This window comes from Drosophila nasuta, chromosome 3 (assembly GCF_023558535.2).
Source record: "Drosophila nasuta strain 15112-1781.00 chromosome 3, ASM2355853v1, whole genome shotgun sequence".
Lineage (NCBI taxonomy): Eukaryota > Metazoa > Arthropoda > Insecta > Diptera > Drosophilidae > Drosophila > Drosophila nasuta.
In genome coordinates this window covers 26,819,931-26,836,107 of record NC_083457.1, presented here as the reverse complement: position 1 = coordinate 26,836,107, position 16,177 = coordinate 26,819,931, and the positions used below count along the sequence as shown (strand labels likewise).

At 41.7% G+C, this 16,177-nt stretch overlaps 6 protein-coding genes across 9 annotated transcripts; 2 read left to right on the top strand and 4 right to left on the bottom strand.

Moving 5' to 3' along the window:
• Window positions 1-412: 412 nt before the first annotated feature.
• LOC132788820 (hydroxymethylglutaryl-CoA synthase 1) lies at window positions 413-5,074 on the top strand. 3 transcript variants are annotated; one of them, XM_060796441.1, is made up of 2 exons: window positions 413-520; window positions 3,013-5,074. In XM_060796441.1, the coding sequence occupies exon 2, from the start codon at window positions 3,111-3,113 to the stop codon at window positions 4,503-4,505; it is 1,395 nt and encodes a 464-aa protein (XP_060652424.1). In that variant the 5' UTR covers window positions 413-520; window positions 3,013-3,110; the 3' UTR covers window positions 4,506-5,074. The 3 variants fall into 3 exon arrangements, with proteins under 3 accessions (XP_060652424.1, XP_060652425.1, XP_060652426.1); XM_060796442.1 differs by lacking the exon at window positions 413-520 and adding an exon at window positions 1,623-1,843; XM_060796443.1 differs by lacking the exon at window positions 413-520 and adding an exon at window positions 2,781-2,876.
• A 3-nt stretch (window positions 5,075-5,077) lies between these two features.
• Window positions 5,078-8,243, bottom strand: LOC132788821 (alpha-N-acetylgalactosaminidase). 2 transcript variants are annotated; one of them, XM_060796446.1, is made up of 12 exons: window positions 8,229-8,243; window positions 7,299-7,708; window positions 7,209-7,238; window positions 7,073-7,120; window positions 6,560-6,737; window positions 6,258-6,496; window positions 5,872-6,198; window positions 5,733-5,805; window positions 5,553-5,669; window positions 5,455-5,490; window positions 5,313-5,388; window positions 5,078-5,254 (listed from the first exon to the last, which is right to left on the bottom strand). In XM_060796446.1, exons 2-12 carry the CDS (start codon window positions 7,388-7,390, stop codon window positions 5,223-5,225), a joined length of 1,248 nt encoding a protein of 415 aa, XP_060652429.1. In that variant the 5' UTR covers window positions 7,391-7,708; window positions 8,229-8,243; the 3' UTR covers window positions 5,078-5,222. The 2 variants fall into 2 exon arrangements, with proteins under 2 accessions (XP_060652429.1, XP_060652428.1); XM_060796445.1 differs by lacking the exon at window positions 8,229-8,243 and having other exon boundaries at window positions 7,299-7,797.
• A 231-nt stretch (window positions 8,244-8,474) lies between these two features.
• LOC132788822 (nuclear pore glycoprotein p62) lies at window positions 8,475-9,776 on the top strand. Its single transcript, XM_060796447.1, has one exon. The coding sequence runs from the start codon at window positions 8,573-8,575 to the stop codon at window positions 9,725-9,727; it is 1,155 nt and encodes a 384-aa protein (XP_060652430.1). The 5' UTR covers window positions 8,475-8,572; the 3' UTR covers window positions 9,728-9,776.
• A 151-nt stretch (window positions 9,777-9,927) lies between these two features.
• On the bottom strand, window positions 9,928-11,653 carry LOC132792088 (U3 small nucleolar RNA-associated protein 18 homolog). The gene is made up of 2 exons (XM_060801316.1): window positions 11,556-11,653; window positions 9,928-11,491 (listed from the first exon to the last, which is right to left on the bottom strand). The coding sequence occupies exon 2, from the start codon at window positions 11,480-11,482 to the stop codon at window positions 9,971-9,973; it is 1,512 nt and encodes a 503-aa protein (XP_060657299.1). The 5' UTR covers window positions 11,483-11,491; window positions 11,556-11,653; the 3' UTR covers window positions 9,928-9,970.
• A 177-nt stretch (window positions 11,654-11,830) lies between these two features.
• On the bottom strand, window positions 11,831-14,285 carry LOC132788123 (sodium channel protein Nach). The gene is given in 8 exon segments (XM_060795442.1): window positions 11,831-12,069; window positions 12,128-12,470; window positions 12,473-12,484; window positions 12,561-12,639; window positions 12,699-12,802; window positions 13,378-13,474; window positions 13,532-14,020; window positions 14,077-14,285. Coding segments are annotated over 8 exon segments (1,572 nt in total).
• A 43-nt stretch (window positions 14,286-14,328) lies between these two features.
• Window positions 14,329-16,163, bottom strand: LOC132788122 (putative gustatory receptor 59e). Its single transcript, XM_060795441.1, has 3 exons — window positions 15,246-16,163; window positions 14,479-14,634; window positions 14,329-14,412 (listed from the first exon to the last, which is right to left on the bottom strand). The coding sequence occupies exons 1-3, from the start codon at window positions 16,161-16,163 to the stop codon at window positions 14,329-14,331; spliced, it is 1,158 nt and encodes a 385-aa protein (XP_060651424.1).
• Window positions 16,164-16,177: the final 14 nt, after the last annotated feature.

The window sequence follows — 16,177 nt, the reverse complement described above, 5'->3', positions numbered from 1 at the left end:
TGCAAACAGCTGTTTTTTAAAAATTACTGAATTTTGCTCTTTTCCGTACAATTTTATTTTGAACGAAAATCAAAGAAGTGGGAGGAAATCTCCCGAATCGTACGGTAAAATCTTTCAAACGATTTTAAATTGTGTTTTTAAACACAGAATCGATACACATTTTAAACCGACGCGGCTTTTCACATGTGTTTTGAAAATATGTAATCTCTAGGTATAACCGTTGTGTGTATTTCGATAGTTCCAATCAACGGAAATATGGTAAATGACTTAATTCTGATAAATAAAACAGTTTTAAAAATTCGCATTTTTTAAATATCAAAATTAAAATAGTTATTATTTTTCTTAAATAAATAAATGTAAAAAACATCGAGTCGATTTTTTCAAAAATTATATCGACGTTCTTCCATCTCTAGTCTATATGTAGGCGCCTCCCCACTACGTGCCTGATTTTGTTATTAAATTTAGTTTAGTTAATCCTATTATTTGGCACAATTAAGGTGGCAATAATATACCAAAATATGTAAGTGCAACGTAATGTGTGTATGGAGTGCTTTTCCCATCGCTATGTGTATTGTTTCTCAGTGAAATCGTTATAAATTTCTTGACAACTGCAGCAGCTTTCATTCGATATGTCACCGCTGCAATTTGTTTGTTGTTAAACATTTTAAACAAACACTGAGGAAAGTAAATCTTACGAAACAATACCGTAAACTATGCAAATGAAAATCATTTCATCGGGAGCAAAGAGCCAAAGTTTCATTCATTTTGAGTGCAATTTCATAAGCTCATTTAAAAAAAAAATAAAAAATAATACGTCAGCCAGTGTCTGTTTCATAATACAATTATGTTCATATAACAACAAAAAAGAAAGGAAAGAGAAGAAAAGGTTCTTTGCGACACGTGCGCTATAAGCATTGGGTTTCAATGTAGGGGCCTCTAACCTTTGGTGCCTGTCGATTGCTTTGTGAATTTTTGCGAAATTCGGTCGATGACTCAAGTTGGCTTGCTGTGAACAAATTTGAATAATATAGCGAATGGATTGTGTACACACAAGGGCGCAACAGTTTCAAATACAATAGATCGCAATAAGTTTGAATTGTTTACTCAACATCTTGATGGGCTAAAAATAAACGAGTAAAAGTCCAATTGTTTAGCCTGCTTTTCCTCAATTCCCCATTTCCATAACATTGAAACTCACTTATTTGAGAAAACAATTAAACTCAAGAACCTTTGAACGCGCATCCATAAAATAAAAAACTAATGCGGATATATTGCCTTTGTTCACTTACCGGCAGCCCGACATCATGATAAAGGGGAGAGTCTTATCAGCGCAATTGAATGGCGCGATCACCCAAAACACAAGACCTATTATGTTACTGCTTCCGATCTTATCTCCAGCTCAGCTTAACAATAGTAAATATATTTTTGGTAAATACTCAACTCGATACGCATTTGACATTGGCTTACAACACGCCCCAAAAGCGCACTTTGCATACTGTGCTGTTGCTTCTTCCTCTCTGTCCTCAACTTGTAACTGCGTCGCTGCCGCTGCTGGCGTTGACGCTAGCGTCGACGTCGACGCACTTGGTGTCTTTATGGTCATATGCCGTTGTTGGCGAAGCGCCGCTGTTCAGTCTGCCAAGAGATTCGCTCGAGTGAGCTACGCGTTCCGCGGAGAACCAACGCACACACACAACCAACATACATAAGTCACAACAAAACCCAACAGCAACAAATCAAAAAATCATCAACGTTAAAAGTGAAAACTTGAACACAAAAACAGTCTTTTATATTTTGTGCGGTATTTTACCCATTTTTTTGGTGGCAGGTGCTAATTGTAAAGGTAAACATCACACTTATTGAGCATGAGACGCCTCTCTCGCTCTATCTTTCTGTCTCGCTCTCACTCTCTTGCGTTGCCGCGCTTGTTATCAGTTATACAATAATCCCCGTTAGACGACACCGTGACCGACTTACATACATTGAAAAGTGTCCTACTGCTACCTATTGCACAATTGGTCTACCGACTGTCCTAAGGAGCATAAATCTGCCAATTGTCCTATTCACTGCTCTTCAAGCTCAACGATCAATGAAGCTGACCCAGTCCCAAAAAGTGAAAAGAAAGAAAACTACATATCTGAATAGTTGTCTGCAATTTGTAGTCAACAATTGTTCTTGACCAACATTATTTGAAATTTAGAACAACGCTAAAGAGCTGTAGAAAGCCACTGATAACTTGATAGAATAATTTATCATTGTCTAATGAGAATTGGCAAGACATGTGTTTGAGATTAAATCAGTGCTAAAAGAAAACTGTCGAATGTCTTGTATTAAATTTGGGTTTGGTATGAAGCGACTTTGAACATATATTTGCTGCTGCTGCTTCTTCTTCTTCGGTTGTTCTCTTTAGCAAAGTTCGACTGCGTGGAGAAAGTTTCTCCACCTGATTTTTAGTGCTTCTGATCGCAGTTGTTGTTGTCGCTTCTGCTTGCTTGTTGTTATAATGGCCGTCGCTCTGTCTGTGTGTGTCTTCGTTGGCATTCAGAGCTGTGGCGTGCCTAAAAAGCTCGCAGCGAAATCGAAATCACTGTGATGGGCACCACTGTCGCTGCCGACGTTACCGTCTACGTCGACGTCGCTGCCAGCGTCGACAACACAATTTTCAAGACGCGCTCTTTCGGCACACGGTCAAAGCAGCTCGAGCGTGCAACAGGTGGTTAGATTTCTTCATTCATTAGCTGCGACGATATTGTGTTGATTTTATGTTTACCCAAGAAACCAACCCAACCCAAGCGCAATCTTAAGCGAGCGATTACAACAAGCAATATGCATAACTTAAAGAGACATTTTTTTCTGATTGCGCAGAATATCAAGAGGTGAAAGTTGTGACGCCACCATGGCCATTGGAATTTCTGTGTCTGCGTTTGTGTGTGTGTGGTGTGTTTGATTAGTGTTGAAATTTATTTGACTACAACCAACAACAATAAACAAAAATCCTTTGATTACTTACAGAACTCAGGAAATCGCACTCTCTCAACTCGCATATCGCGCCAGTACAAAATCGAGAAATCAAACCGAAGACCAATTAGAAAAATAGAAATAATCAAATCATGGCAAGCAGCAGTTGGCCCGAAAATGTTGGAATACGCGCCATTGAGGTGATCTTCCCATCCCAATATGTGGACCAAACGGAACTGGAACAGTTCGATGGCGCCTCCACCGGCAAATACACAATCGGCCTGGGACAGGCGAAAATGGGCTTTTGCTCGGATCGCGAGGATGTCAACTCGCTTTGTTTAACGGTTGTCAGCCGCCTGCTCGAGCGTCATCAAATCAAGCATACGGAAATCGGTCGATTAGAGGTGGGCACCGAAACGATAGTCGATAAATCGAAATCCGTTAAATCGGTGCTAATGCAACTATTTGCCGAGAGCGGCAACACTGACATCGAAGGACTGGACACCACAAATGCCTGCTACGGCGGCACTGCGGCGCTCTTCAATGCGGCCAACTGGATTGAATCCTCCAGCTGGGATGGTCGCTATGCTCTGGCAGTGTGTGCCGACATCGCCGTCTATGCCAAGGGCGCAGCGCGTCCGACGGGCGGAGCCGGAGCCATTGCCATGCTGGTGGGACCACATGCACCCTTGGTGCTGGAGCGTGGCTTGAGGGCAACGCACATGGAGCATGCCTATGACTTTTACAAGCCCGATTTGGGCTCTGAGTATCCGGTGGTGGATGGCAAGCTGTCCATCCAATGCTATCTGTCGGCGCTGGACATCTGCTATCGCCTGTATCGCAAGAAGTTCGAGAAACAGCATCCTGAACAGTCGGGAGCGGGTCTGGACAATTTCGATGCCATACTCTTCCACACGCCCTTCTGCAAACTGGTCCAGAAGTCGGTGGGTCGCCTCAGTTTCAACGATTTCCTGCTGAGCAGCGAGGATAAGCGCGTCGAGAAGTTTGCCGGCCTGGAGCGTTTCTCCACCGCCACGCTAGAGGGCAGTTACTTTGATCGGGATGTGGAGAAGGCCTTCCTTACGCAGTCCGCTGAGGTGTTCGAGGCCAAGACGAAGAAGTCGCTGCTGCTGGCCAATCAGGTGGGCAACATGTACACACCGTCGGTCTACTCGGGTCTGGTGTCGTTGCTGATTGGAGTGCCTGCTGCTCAACTGGTTGATAAGCGCATTGGTGTCTTTTCCTATGGCTCAGGACTGGCTGCCTCGATGTACTCCATTAAAGTGACAAAGGATGCGGCGGCCTTTGAGCAGTTTGTGGATAAACTAGCGTATGTGCAGCCCATGCTCAACTCACGCGAGAAAGTGGTGCCCGAGCAGTTCTCGTCGCTGATGGAAGTCAGGGAGAAGAACAATCATGCGGCGCCCTACACGCCCACTGGCAGCATCAGTGCTCTGTTTCCGGGCACGTACTATCTGAAGGATGTGGATGCACTGCATCGACGCACCTACGAACGCACGCCGACCATCAGCAATGGAGTGCATTAGCCAAAGGTTTCATCTGGCTTGGCGAAATGAAATCACAACTACACACACACACACATACATTACTTAACTTGACAATAACCTATGACTAACTAACACTAACTTTTAACTGTAGCTGCTAACTATTTAAATATGACTTGACTACACCAAATGCATCTGCATTGATGTAGAACTCGAAAGCTATCAGTATAAGCCGGCTTGGGAGAGTTATCCTTTCGCTGTTACTCCTTTGGTTTTTCCTTCTTCATTAGCATCTTAATTGGTCTTATGGTCGTCTTAACACTGCAATACATACTATTATTTATTTAATGGCCTGGCAAAAATTTCACACATATTTTCATCGAAGTTTAAAGTCTTATTCATACCTTTATACATATTATGGCTGCAAGCAACAGGCAGGCCTCTTTTTAATTAATGTCGGAACTTGAATCTATGCCTATAAAATGTGTACAATAATATAAACTGTATTTATACAAAACAAATCAAGCATAGTATGAGTACTCGTATAATGTGCAAAGCGCATATTATCATTTGTTTGTAAAGTGCTAAATAAACAACAAATTCAACATGAACAATGCTTTTCGTTGTGTTTTTTCTTATTTTTTTCCTTCATTTAATTACAAAAGTTTATTCTTATCGACAAACGTATTCGATGCCAGCTGAATGACAGCCCACAAATTTGCATATTTTAATTACTTCATTAGCAGCTGCGTTTGTTTTTCACAGCGCTGTAAACTTGTAGAAAGTTACACCTAAAAAAAGAAATAAAATAAAACATTGAATTTCAGGTAAAAAAAACAATGTAAATACCGTTGGGTACCACACGCGTTGAAAATTGACTGTCTGCCTCGTAAACGCCCAAGTTGCTCTTAGGTTCAAACAGATCCTTAAAAGAGAAACAAAAGTTAAAGGTTTATGTCTGATAAAAATGTCTGAGGAATTAAAGTCTCACCTGAACACTATAACCTTTGCTGTTTGTCAGCAACAACTGCGAAATGAAAACGAAAAATAATAGCGTATTTAAAAAATATTATAATATAGTTGAATTACCTCTTTAAGTGAGAAGGTTACGCCATAAGGTTCGCCATCTGTGCGACGACTGACAAAGGCCACAGCAAAGGAGTATTCCTGGTCATCATTTTTGGGCGTTATGGGACGGCGCCAGACCTGCATAGCAAGAATATTTCGTTTTGCCATTGCACTTAAGAACAAATTGAAAGACAAACTGACCTCAATATCTCGTTTAGCGAGCAGACGACGACCCTGGATACCCAACGGATCCTGATTCACAGCAATGACATCTCTGTATAACGACAGAGTTTAAAAATAATATTAAAAAGTAATTACAATAGTAGAACAGAACTAATACCGATTCTGCAGTATGGCCTTGACCCTCGGTTCCACCTTGGCCAAGTCGTTGGACATGATTAACGGTGCCGCAAGCACAGCCCAAACAGCCATCTGAAGTTTACTTTGATCGTAGCTTAGTCCATAGTTGCCCAAAATTAGCATATCGGGATCATTCCAATGTCCTGGGCCGGCTTGAGGCTGGATACTATCTTGGTTTTTCCCAAAGTAATCCATAATCTGGAAAACCGATTCCAGGGAATCGTCAATATCATCCCAATTGCGCCACAGGTTGCAATGTTTTATTAAAGATTCATAGTCCGGGTATGCGTCTTCCAGATAAGCAGGCCTACGAAACCCGTGCAGTTATTAGAATCTATGATTAATATATGAAGTAGAGAATATTACCAGCTGCAGGAATAAACCATTGGTCTGCCAGTGGCATTGAGTAGGCGTCCAAACTGTGGATATCCTTCGGCCATGTCGGTAACGTTGGCATAGCAACCATCCAGCTTAACATAGTCAACATCCCAATCGGCAAAAGTTTGGGCATCGAGCTGCATGTGATCGATCACACCCGGATACCCGGCACAGGTATGGGTGCCAAAGTCCTGATACAACCCAAATTTAAGACCTCTGCTGTGAACCTGTAGAGTCAATTGTATGAAGAAATTTAATAGATTTTCATTACAGTCCTGTTTCTCACTTACATGATCAGCTAGAGCATTCAAGCCGCTGGGAAAACGCGTGCGATCAGCCACCAACTTGTTTGTTTTATTGTCACGAGCCTTCTCCAGCCAACAATCATCAACGATCACGTATTCGTAGCCCACATCAGCATAACCCTCGGAAGCAAGCAAATCCGCATGTCGACGGAAAAGGCGTTCACTATAAACAAATTAGAATTATGTAATTAGTAATGTTCATTAATAAATCAATATGAAAAAGGGTAGTTTAAAAAAATGTTAAAAATAAAAAAATAAAATTTAATTTTTTAAGTTTATCTGCCGAACAAGACTTCTTTGCTACAATAAATTTAAAAACTATAGTCTGTAAAATTTAAATGTTAAACGAGGACACTCAAATTAGACAACTATTCGACTGAGTCACAAATGTTTTAGAGTATAAAATTTATATAATTGTGATTGACTCCTCTATAATTTTTACGTCTCACTAATACCCTCTAAAAACTATGTAGATAAGAATCATCAGACACAACATACCTTATGCACTCGTCAGGAAACTTGTTGCAGTCTGTGATGCAGCGAAACCTGTCGCAGATTAAACATTATATAAGAAATATTACACATTATGTAAAGTTATTTAAAGAAAATAAGAAACTACCATAATTAAACTTACCGTTGCCAGGACATCCAGCCCATTGGTGGACTGCAAAGAAAAATACAAATTATAAATTTATAACACAAATTAACCAGGCAGTTAAATTACGTTCGTGCCAATCCGTTCTCCAGAGCTTGTCCAGAGTTGAGCAACTGCAGCAGCAGCAGCAGCACAATTACTGCCGGCGAAGTTTTGTACATTGTGCTTTGCTGAGCTTTCCAAACGCAATGCGTCCTTTTCTATGCGGCAGTCACGATTTTATAGGAATGTGAAGAGTGAAGAGTAGAGCGTAGAGTGTTTATGTTTATGCTGGTTGGTGGCAATCTTGAGCTACCGATAACTATGTTTACCAAACACCTTGCGTAAACACTAGCGCTGCCTTGTGTTGAGACGATTGTCAATTGTTAATTGCAATTGAAGTACACAGCATTGAGTTCACAGCGCTTTTAAGCGCAGCAGGGAATCAGTCCGACTATTGTTGCCTTTGTTCAGAAGGCTCCTCGTTCTTATCTGCGGCACTAGAAAACCAAAAGCAAGTTCACAAACGCGTCGTTTCAGGTTATCAACTTGTACAGAGCGCGGGCGCAGGTTCTGTTCTATGTGTTCTTTGGTTTTTTTGCTTTGCCTTTAAATCAACTGGCTTTTACACTATACTACAAGATTGCATAACGAGTAGATAAACTACGGGGAAAAAATCGTAAATTTGCAATATTGTATAAGGAAATGAGGGTGTCCATTTTTAATTTTTTTGTAAATTGAAACTTACTATGTATTACTGATATAATACTGTAATAAACATTGAACACTAAGATTTCAAAGTCTGCGAGTAATTGACTTTGTCATTGGCTCATTTACTATCACTTGTACTTGTAATTAAAAAAAAAAAGATTCATTCACTGCTTGACCCAGATGACACTTTATCAGCTTCTTTGTAGATAAAAAAAAAAAAACATTTCGTGTTCACTTACAAATCAAACCACTTTCAAATGATTCACTAAGACGTGCTCTTATCATTATGTTGCCAACAGCAATACTTACAAAAGGAATATTCATTTAAATCCTAATAATAACTTTATATTCACACTACTTAAAATTGGCATTCTAATTAGCCAGCATTTATTTATTTGCGCGGGCTGTGTAAATTAGTTTCGCCATTTGTTGTTGCAACAAACAAAACAACCATTGATACTTTGCAACACTGGTTGCGTCGATAACTTTTGAAAATTTGCGTATATTATAAAATATTAGTATTTTTCCTAATTTAATCAGTATATTCGATAATTCAATTGGCGGTCACATTGTGTGCGAATTTATTTGTTCGATCGGCGTGCGCGTTTTGTTGAATTCATTCTTTTGTGTTTTCGACAAATTCATACATAAAAATGGCGTTCCAACTGCCTACAACAACCGCAGCTAGTACAACTGGCTTCTCATTTGGCTTGAACACAGCGCCAGCAGCTGCAAATCCTGTCGGCGCAGCTGCCGCGAAACCAACGTTTTCGTTTGCCGCGCCGGCAACAACTAATCCAGTAAATTTGGGAGGTGGAGATGCGGACGCTACTAAAGCGGCGCCACCACCATTCGGTGGCTTTGGACTGGCTGCCACAACAGCGGCACCAGTTACATCTAACCCACTGACAGGACTTGGAGCTAGCCTCGGCGCTACTGCTGCTCCTGCAGCAGCTGCACCCGTTGCAGCAGCTGCACCAACCTTTGGCGGATTCATGGCGCAGCCGGCCGCAGTCGCAGCCACAACCACAACAGCTGCTGCGGCCGCAACAAGTGCTCCACTCGGCGGAGGCTTGACCCTTGGCCTGACCACAGCTCCCAAGAGCACCACAGCCATAGCGCCCGTCGCCGCAGCAGTAGCGCCTCTCGTTAGTGCTGCACCAGCAACCCTGGGAGGAAGTGGCGCTTTCGCTAACCTGTCGACAGCCACTAAAACCACAGATTCCGCCGTAGTTGCGAATGCTCCGCAACTGTCTTACAATCAGCTGGAGGAACACATCAATAAGTGGACACTGGAGTTTGAGGAGCAAGAGAAAGTTTTTACCGAACAGGCGACTCAGATCAATGCTTGGGATAAACTCTTAATTGGCAATAATCAAAAGATCATCGAGTTGAATGACGCTGTACAAAAGGTGAAGAACGATCAACAGGTGTTGGACCAGGAGCTGGAATTCATTGCCACCCAGCACAAAGAACTCGAAGAGAGTCTTGCACCGCTGGAGAAGGAATTCGTGAACTTGCCACGCGTGGATCAGGAGCGCAGTCAGACTTATTTGATGGTAGAGAACTTGGATACACAGTTGAAACAAATGTCCGAAGACCTAAAGGAGATCATCGACAATCTGAACGAGGCCAATAAGGGACAGGACAATACAGATCCCATTATACAGATTGGCAAGATTCTCAATGCGCATATGAATTCGCTGCAATGGATCGAATCGCAGTCGACACACATTTGCACAAAGCTCGACGACATTGGCAAGATTCACGAATCCCAGAAACGTGACATCTTTCGTGCTCCGTATTAAGTAATAATGTATTTTCGTTGAATAAAAACACGTTTATATTAAAACTGAATTTTCAACAAGATTTGAAAACTACAGGTCCTACGTGTCTTGGATAAACATTGATTGAAGTCCATGGTATGGACTTTAGGATCAATTATAATTTCATAGAATTAACAGTTGTCCGTGTGGTGATCTCAAATTGAGGAATTTAAAACAATGAATTTAATATATAGAAAATAGGTTTTAATTTGTTTACTACAATAGTTAATAGTGCTTGAAATGCTTAAGTCTAAACAACGGTGCCTTCTTGCCCTTGCAACCGATGGCGAAGTATCCACTGCCCGGTGAGAATGCCATGGTGTTGACATAACCAACATCCTCCTGTTGCCCCGGGAAGTTAGAATAGATCGTGGCGCTGGGAAAATGCGCCAGTTTCAAGGCATTTGGCACCAAACGCGATCCCATTGCCAGTAACTCTGACGTGGGATTGAATTTCAGCTCAGCAATTGCTGTTTGCAGATTCATGAAGCGCTTCTCTGGCTGCGGTGCCGCCGATTTGTAGATGTTCTCATAGTCGTAAATATTGACAACGCCTTCATTGCTGCCAGTTGCGAGCATTTGTTGATTTGGTGACAATGCAATTGCTCGGCCATTGATACAACCATCATCGATGAAAGTGTGCTCGATGCGCAACTCTCGCATGGAAAGCACATTCACATTGCAACTGGAACCGGAGCAAATGATACGCTTCGAGTCCGCCGTCCAGCTCATGCCACGCAATTGTCCTTCCTGATGGAACGTGTGCAACAATTCATTGGAATTGGTGGTGAAAACATGAATATTACCAAATACGCCCATGGTAACAATATATTTGCCACACGGCGACACCTCAAACTTGTGCGAAGTATTGATGTTCGAAGGCATCTTCAGCTTAGTCGCCTTGGCCTCGAGCAGATCGTAGGAGTAATAGTGACGTTGCATGGCGCCAAAGAAGGCTTTGGTACCGCAAGGCGTGATGCGGGCACAAGTGATGGCGAACTTTGGGAAGCGTATGTTGTGCAGTTTCTCGTTTTTTTGTCCATCCACACTGTATATGGTGGCCAGATAACTTTCACCCGCCACCAGGGCAGCGGTGCTCGTCGGATGGAACTGGACACTGTTAATGACGCCTTCGCTGTATGTGGCACGATTCAAATCCTTGACTCTCTTGAAGAATATGCTCTTGGCTCGCAGTTCGCGTGTCTTGGCCTTGTGATCGATGAATCCAACGGTTTTTAGTAGTGCCTCATCCTCGGAATCTTCGCTCTCGGAGTTCTCCTTCTTTGGCTTCAACGTTGCCCATTTAGGTTGATTAACGGTGCGTTGAAAGCGAGCCGTTAAATACTCCTTGTATGACTTGTCCATGCGCAAATGGTTTAAGGGTCCAGTATGTCGTGTCTGGCGTTTCACTTCGCCCACCTCGAGCTCTTCGTCATCGGAATCGTGCCAGGCTGCTTTGGGTTTCTTTGCCAAGTCCGCTTTGTCATCATCATCTTCGTTCGCATCACTTTCTTCTTTATCTTTCTGCCGTTTTTTGCCCACCGACTTAGCTAGATTGCTGAGAAACGTTTGCTTGTCACCGAATATCACTTTTTCCATAGGCACTTCAACATAGCCAGTTTCCACTTCGTCTTTGGCCGACTGCGGCTTTTCCTCTTGCGACTCGTCATGCTGTTTGTAGATGGCCATCAACGCCTTCAGATCCTCCATTCCATCGCTAGACTCGTCGTCGCTCATTTTATCAAGCTATGAATAGCAATTTATCAGTAATTATTTTGGAGCTGATGAGTTTATTGAAATAAATAAATACCTTTCTTTGCACTGCACGTGTATTCTTAGCTAGAGATGAAACTTTGCTACAAAAAACATATGAGTGCGTCGATTGAATATCAACATAAAAAATCGAATGTTATCGATAATTATAAATAACTTTTTTGAATTTGCTCAAAATGTATCGATTTGAGTGCGCCAGCAATAGTGTAATCATTTATTAAAAGCCAAACATAATTACAAAGTAGTATATCTGCATTTAGTTATTAATTGTATGACTATAATATTGTCTATTATTTGTTCCGCAATATTGTTTTAATTCACATATTCAAAGAGCGGCAGCTCCGCGGTCTCAGCTCGAGAAACATGACTTGGACTAGTCCTTCGTCTAAACGCTGGAATAGCTCGTCGACAGCGTTCGTGAAAATTTAGATGAATAAAGCGAATTAGTTTGAAAGTGTCCAGTAAGCAGTTGTAAATGATGACGTAAGATATTTGCACTGCCCCCATGACACTGATGCCCACAAACAAAGCCATGACGCCGCCAAATGAGACTGTTGAAAATACAGGGTTCAATTACTAGTTAAAGATAAGCTAGAATCTAGGTTTTACCAATGAGATCCTCAAAGCTAAAGACAACATCACGTCTAAAGCGCACTTTGGGTGGTATTAGATCCCAGCGAAAGCTTGATGTAGCCGATTCAGCACTTGCCGCTTCTTCGTTGTTCTTGATGCCCCAAGAACTCTTTTTAACCGTCTGCATGGTGTACTCGATCTCAGTGCATGTTGATGGACATTTACAAATGTGTAGCGCCCAAATGGGCCATTTGAAATCCAGAAGGCACTCAAAGCCAGCCGGATTGCAGCTGGGTCCTTCCACAAAAGGATAGAAAAAGGGCACGCAGTTGCACATTTCCAAGGCCATGATCGCTCGACATCTGGCCAGGCAGAGAGAGATTTACTATAGATCTATATCACATAAAAATGTAGAATATATATAAAATTTTAACACATATGGAATTGTATTCAAGATTTATTTCCAAACCTTTAGATTTGAGGTTTCTTCATCATTAAAAACGCACTTGCGTTGTTCTACGCTGAGTTCTCGCAGATTTTTAGATGCTCTATCAGAAAGGATTCTTACTTTAAATTACTTTTTATAGCTTGTTAGTTTGTTACTTACACAGTCTCGAGCACCTTAAATGAAGCAGTAATTTCGTCTGATTTGTGCAGTGCCACAATGTTGGCCTCCGAGGCGGATACTTCATATGGCGAGTGCACATCTAGCTGCGAAAACAGTGACAATTAAAAATGTATAAAAAAATGAAGTATAGAAAAGATCCTTTAAGAAAGATTGTTACTTATTGCCAATGAATGTCGCATGCTTAAAGTCAAATACTTTTCATGATGAATGTAAATTATCAGCAGAAATTTTGTTTTCTAAATAAAAGCCAAACTACGTCAAAATGTAAAATATAAAATCAACCCCAAATATTAAACGTTTAATTTGCATATAAAGTCAATTATAAATTATTAATGAATTATAAATTTTAAATAACAAATTTATATCTTCAAAAGAAGTGATTGCAAGGTGCATATTATGTAATATATATGAGTATTAATTTAACCTTTTATGTTTGGTCTTTAAAAATAAATTCAATAGCTTAAATAATAGAAAAAATACCTTCTTTGGATATTATGATAGACAGACAGACGTATAACGATTAAATGAATTTCTAACTTTGAAAAACTAAACAAACAACCAACTCATCAAAAATTGCACAAAATCTTAACCCTTGTTTTACTTTTTTAGATATTTTTACAAAGTCTCCCTTGGGACAGTCTTATGATTATTTTCTTACCACGCCTGTGCTCTCGAAGAGATCCATTCGAATGTAGCACTGCTGCTTGCCATACTGACAGGTTAGCGGCGGAGGCAGTTCATCGTACTGAACAGGGCTGCAAATAACACAAATTGAGCTGCAAACAGTTTACTTCTCATCCTCTGCTACTCACTCTTTGCCCAGCACCGCAGACATGGGTGAGTTGATGGCGTAGCAGGAACCTCGCTCCGTCATTACCATCTGAACATGCACAATAAAGTTGCTATCAAACGTGCTAATCACCTGCTCAAAGGGACGATTGATGCCCAATATAATATCATAGAGATCAATCTGATCGAAACGTTCATCGCTAGCGAATCTGGTGAGTTCGGCATAATTGCTTGCAGTGGCATTGACGACGGCGTATAAAAAGTCCATGATATAGAAGTAATCCTCATCGATGATGGACACATTCCACAAGTCCTGTATCAGCTCATTAGCTTTGAAGGAATCAATGTGATCGTAGTAGCAAAGCGTAACCGCTGGTAATGATCCATTCCAGCCTCGATAATCGCGATCCACCGAGATGACAGTGGGTGAGTTGAAGTAGCGAGCGATTTGCACCTCGCTCAGCATGTAGACGGCAAAGATGCTGGCGATGAGCACGCACAGCCAGAGGAGTCTTTAGAAAAAACAACTCCATCAGCAAGGATTTAAATAGCACAGCGTTCTGCTTACCGCTCGGAAAAGTGCAGTCGACGATCCACAGTGAGACGTATGGCCAACACGCTGGTCTCGGCTCCAGCTTGTGCTGTGATGTCTGTTAATCTTCGAAAGACATTTTGAGCTACGCTAAAGGACACGCCTAGCACCAGCTGCGACTTATGCTTTATCCAGGTGCAGCAACGTTTTAACCAGCTGCTGAAAACTAAACCGAACCGCACCATGTTGGAAATGTAAGTGAAACTACGGATTGTTAGCGCTTTCTTTTTAAAAGGAATAACCCATTAGTGATTTATTGCCCAGATCGATTTGTATTAGGAAAATAACAATGGCCGACAAAGCGCTGATAAACTGCCGGGAGAACAAAGCGCACGTCACTTTAATGATATCAATTGGGGATTGTTGTGGGTCACTTACCCCGCCCACTGCGAGGGTGTCCAAGTCGACCACTCCGCACACTGTTGAGGGGCAAGCATCGTGTGTCTGCAGCTGCAGCAGAAAGTGATTAACAGCGCGCTCCTGTTGCGTGTCCTGCAAGTGAAACTTATTGAGCAGCAGGCACAGCTGACACTTCTAAGCAGGAATTACAAAATATATATTAGGATTAGACAAAATATTTACAAGGAAGCTTTGTTAGTTTTAGAGAAAAGCGATACGAGTGAGACAGGTCCATTTTTATACCCGCCACACGTAGGGTAAAGAGGTATTATAACTTGGAGCCTACTGGGAATATACACATATATGTGTATATATATATATATATATAATATATATGTATATATAAAGCGACGATGATTAGTGACGACAGCCAAGACGATGTAGTTCTGTCCGTCTGTCAGTCTGTCTGGCTGCGTAATTTGTAAGATAGAGTTGTGATTTTTGGTACAATAATAATAACAGTGCTTCAGATCAGACAAAAACTGTAGATGTATTGACAATCTGGTATATTATATGGTATTTTTTAAATGTAATAGTATATCCATTTACCAAATATTTATTTCATATTTATAAATTTGGTATATTTTAATAATAATACTGCACTGTTTAGCTTTTATTAAAAATAGATAGAGGGTATCTCACAGTCGAGTGTGCTCGAGACTTTTTCCTTTTTTAGTGTTATTAAAATGGCTAGCTAGCTAAACTCTGGCTTACTCTCTGTGTTAATCGTTTCACCTTTTACTCACCTGCTCCGCAATGCGAGTATTTCCAATGAGGACACACCAGATGCGAGTTCCATGCATCAGCAGCCAGAGCAGACGATAGACAAACAGCACCCATTCCTCCCACTGAGCCTGCTCCACTAGGCGGAACGTATTGAACAGTTCGTAGCAGAAGCTCAGAAGCGAATTGACAAAGCTCACCAAAAAGACGACTCCAAATCTATCCAGGAGCTGTGAATGCATGTCGTTCAAGGCAACCACAATGCCACGCAGTTGCTCCAGTTTATGTTCAAACTCCGCAGTGGATGGTGACAGAATGCAAATGCTGTTGCGACTCGGCTGCAGTTGCTCCAGCCGTAAGTTAAGCTGCTGCAACAGCAGGCAGATGCCACGCAGGGCGACAACATATTGTAACAGACTGAGACTGATCATCAGACCAACGAGATTGTGGGCACAGTTGCTGTAGAGTGTGAGGAGCCAATTGAAGTTGAGCCAAAGGATGTCAATTGTCACACAGATGCCGTGAAAGCCAAAGACCATCAGCAAAAGTTTCAACACATAATTTCCCAGTTGATTGTAGAATTCCTGTGATGTCGAAGCATCGACGAAGAGCAACTTTTGCAGTTTAAATTGCTGCATTGTCTGGTTCTCAAAGAAGCTCGCACTGCGATAGACGTAGAGTGAAAATATGGCTGTGATGATCATATTCGAGGGATATTCGATGAGGTACATCAACTTCTCGATGGCCAACACTTGCATCTGTGACTTGGATATCAGAAGAGTTGTGCACACAAACCAGAGCCAGCTGAGCAGCATGAGAGACCACACCAAGTGCACATGGCGATACTTGCTACTCGCTGGAGATACGCCCAGAAGGCGACTCACGATGGAAAGGAGACGCAACCAACGATTGCCGAGTGGTTTCTTGCTCCAACTGCCCATGTGAAGACGGTAAA

What these genes read in the sequence shown, in the direction of transcription:
- LOC132788820 (XM_060796441.1), top strand. Translation starts at nt 3,111, where the DNA reads ATGGCAAGCAGCAGTTGGCCCGAAAATGTTGGAATACGCGCCATTGAG.
- LOC132788821 (XM_060796446.1), bottom strand. Translation starts at nt 7,390, where the DNA reads ATGTACAAAACTTCGCCGGCAGTAATTGTGCTGCTGCTGCTGCTGCAG. An exon ending in TTTCCTGACGAGTGCATAAG is followed by an intron (nt 6,738 to 7,072) that starts GTATGTTGTGTC and finishes ATTTGTTTATAG; the next exon opens with TGAACGCCTTTTCCGTCGAC. An exon ending in AAGGCCATACTGCAGAATCG is followed by an intron (nt 5,806 to 5,871) that starts GTATTAGTTCTG and finishes GTCGTTATACAG; the next exon opens with AGATGTCATTGCTGTGAATC.
- LOC132788822 (XM_060796447.1), top strand. Translation starts at nt 8,573, where the DNA reads ATGGCGTTCCAACTGCCTACAACAACCGCAGCTAGTACAACTGGCTTC.
- LOC132792088 (XM_060801316.1), bottom strand. Translation starts at nt 11,482, where the DNA reads ATGAGCGACGACGAGTCTAGCGATGGAATGGAGGATCTGAAGGCGTTG.
- LOC132788122 (XM_060795441.1), bottom strand. Translation starts at nt 16,163, where the DNA reads ATGGGCAGTTGGAGCAAGAAACCACTCGGCAATCGTTGGTTGCGTCTC. An exon ending in ATACTCGCATTGCGGAGCAG is followed by an intron (nt 14,635 to 15,245) that starts GTGAGTAAAAGG and finishes ATTCCTGCTTAG; the next exon opens with AAGTGTCAGCTGTGCCTGCT. An exon ending in ACACCCTCGCAGTGGGCGGG is followed by an intron (nt 14,413 to 14,478) that starts GTAAGTGACCCA and finishes TTCTCCCGGCAG; the next exon opens with TTTATCAGCGCTTTGTCGGC.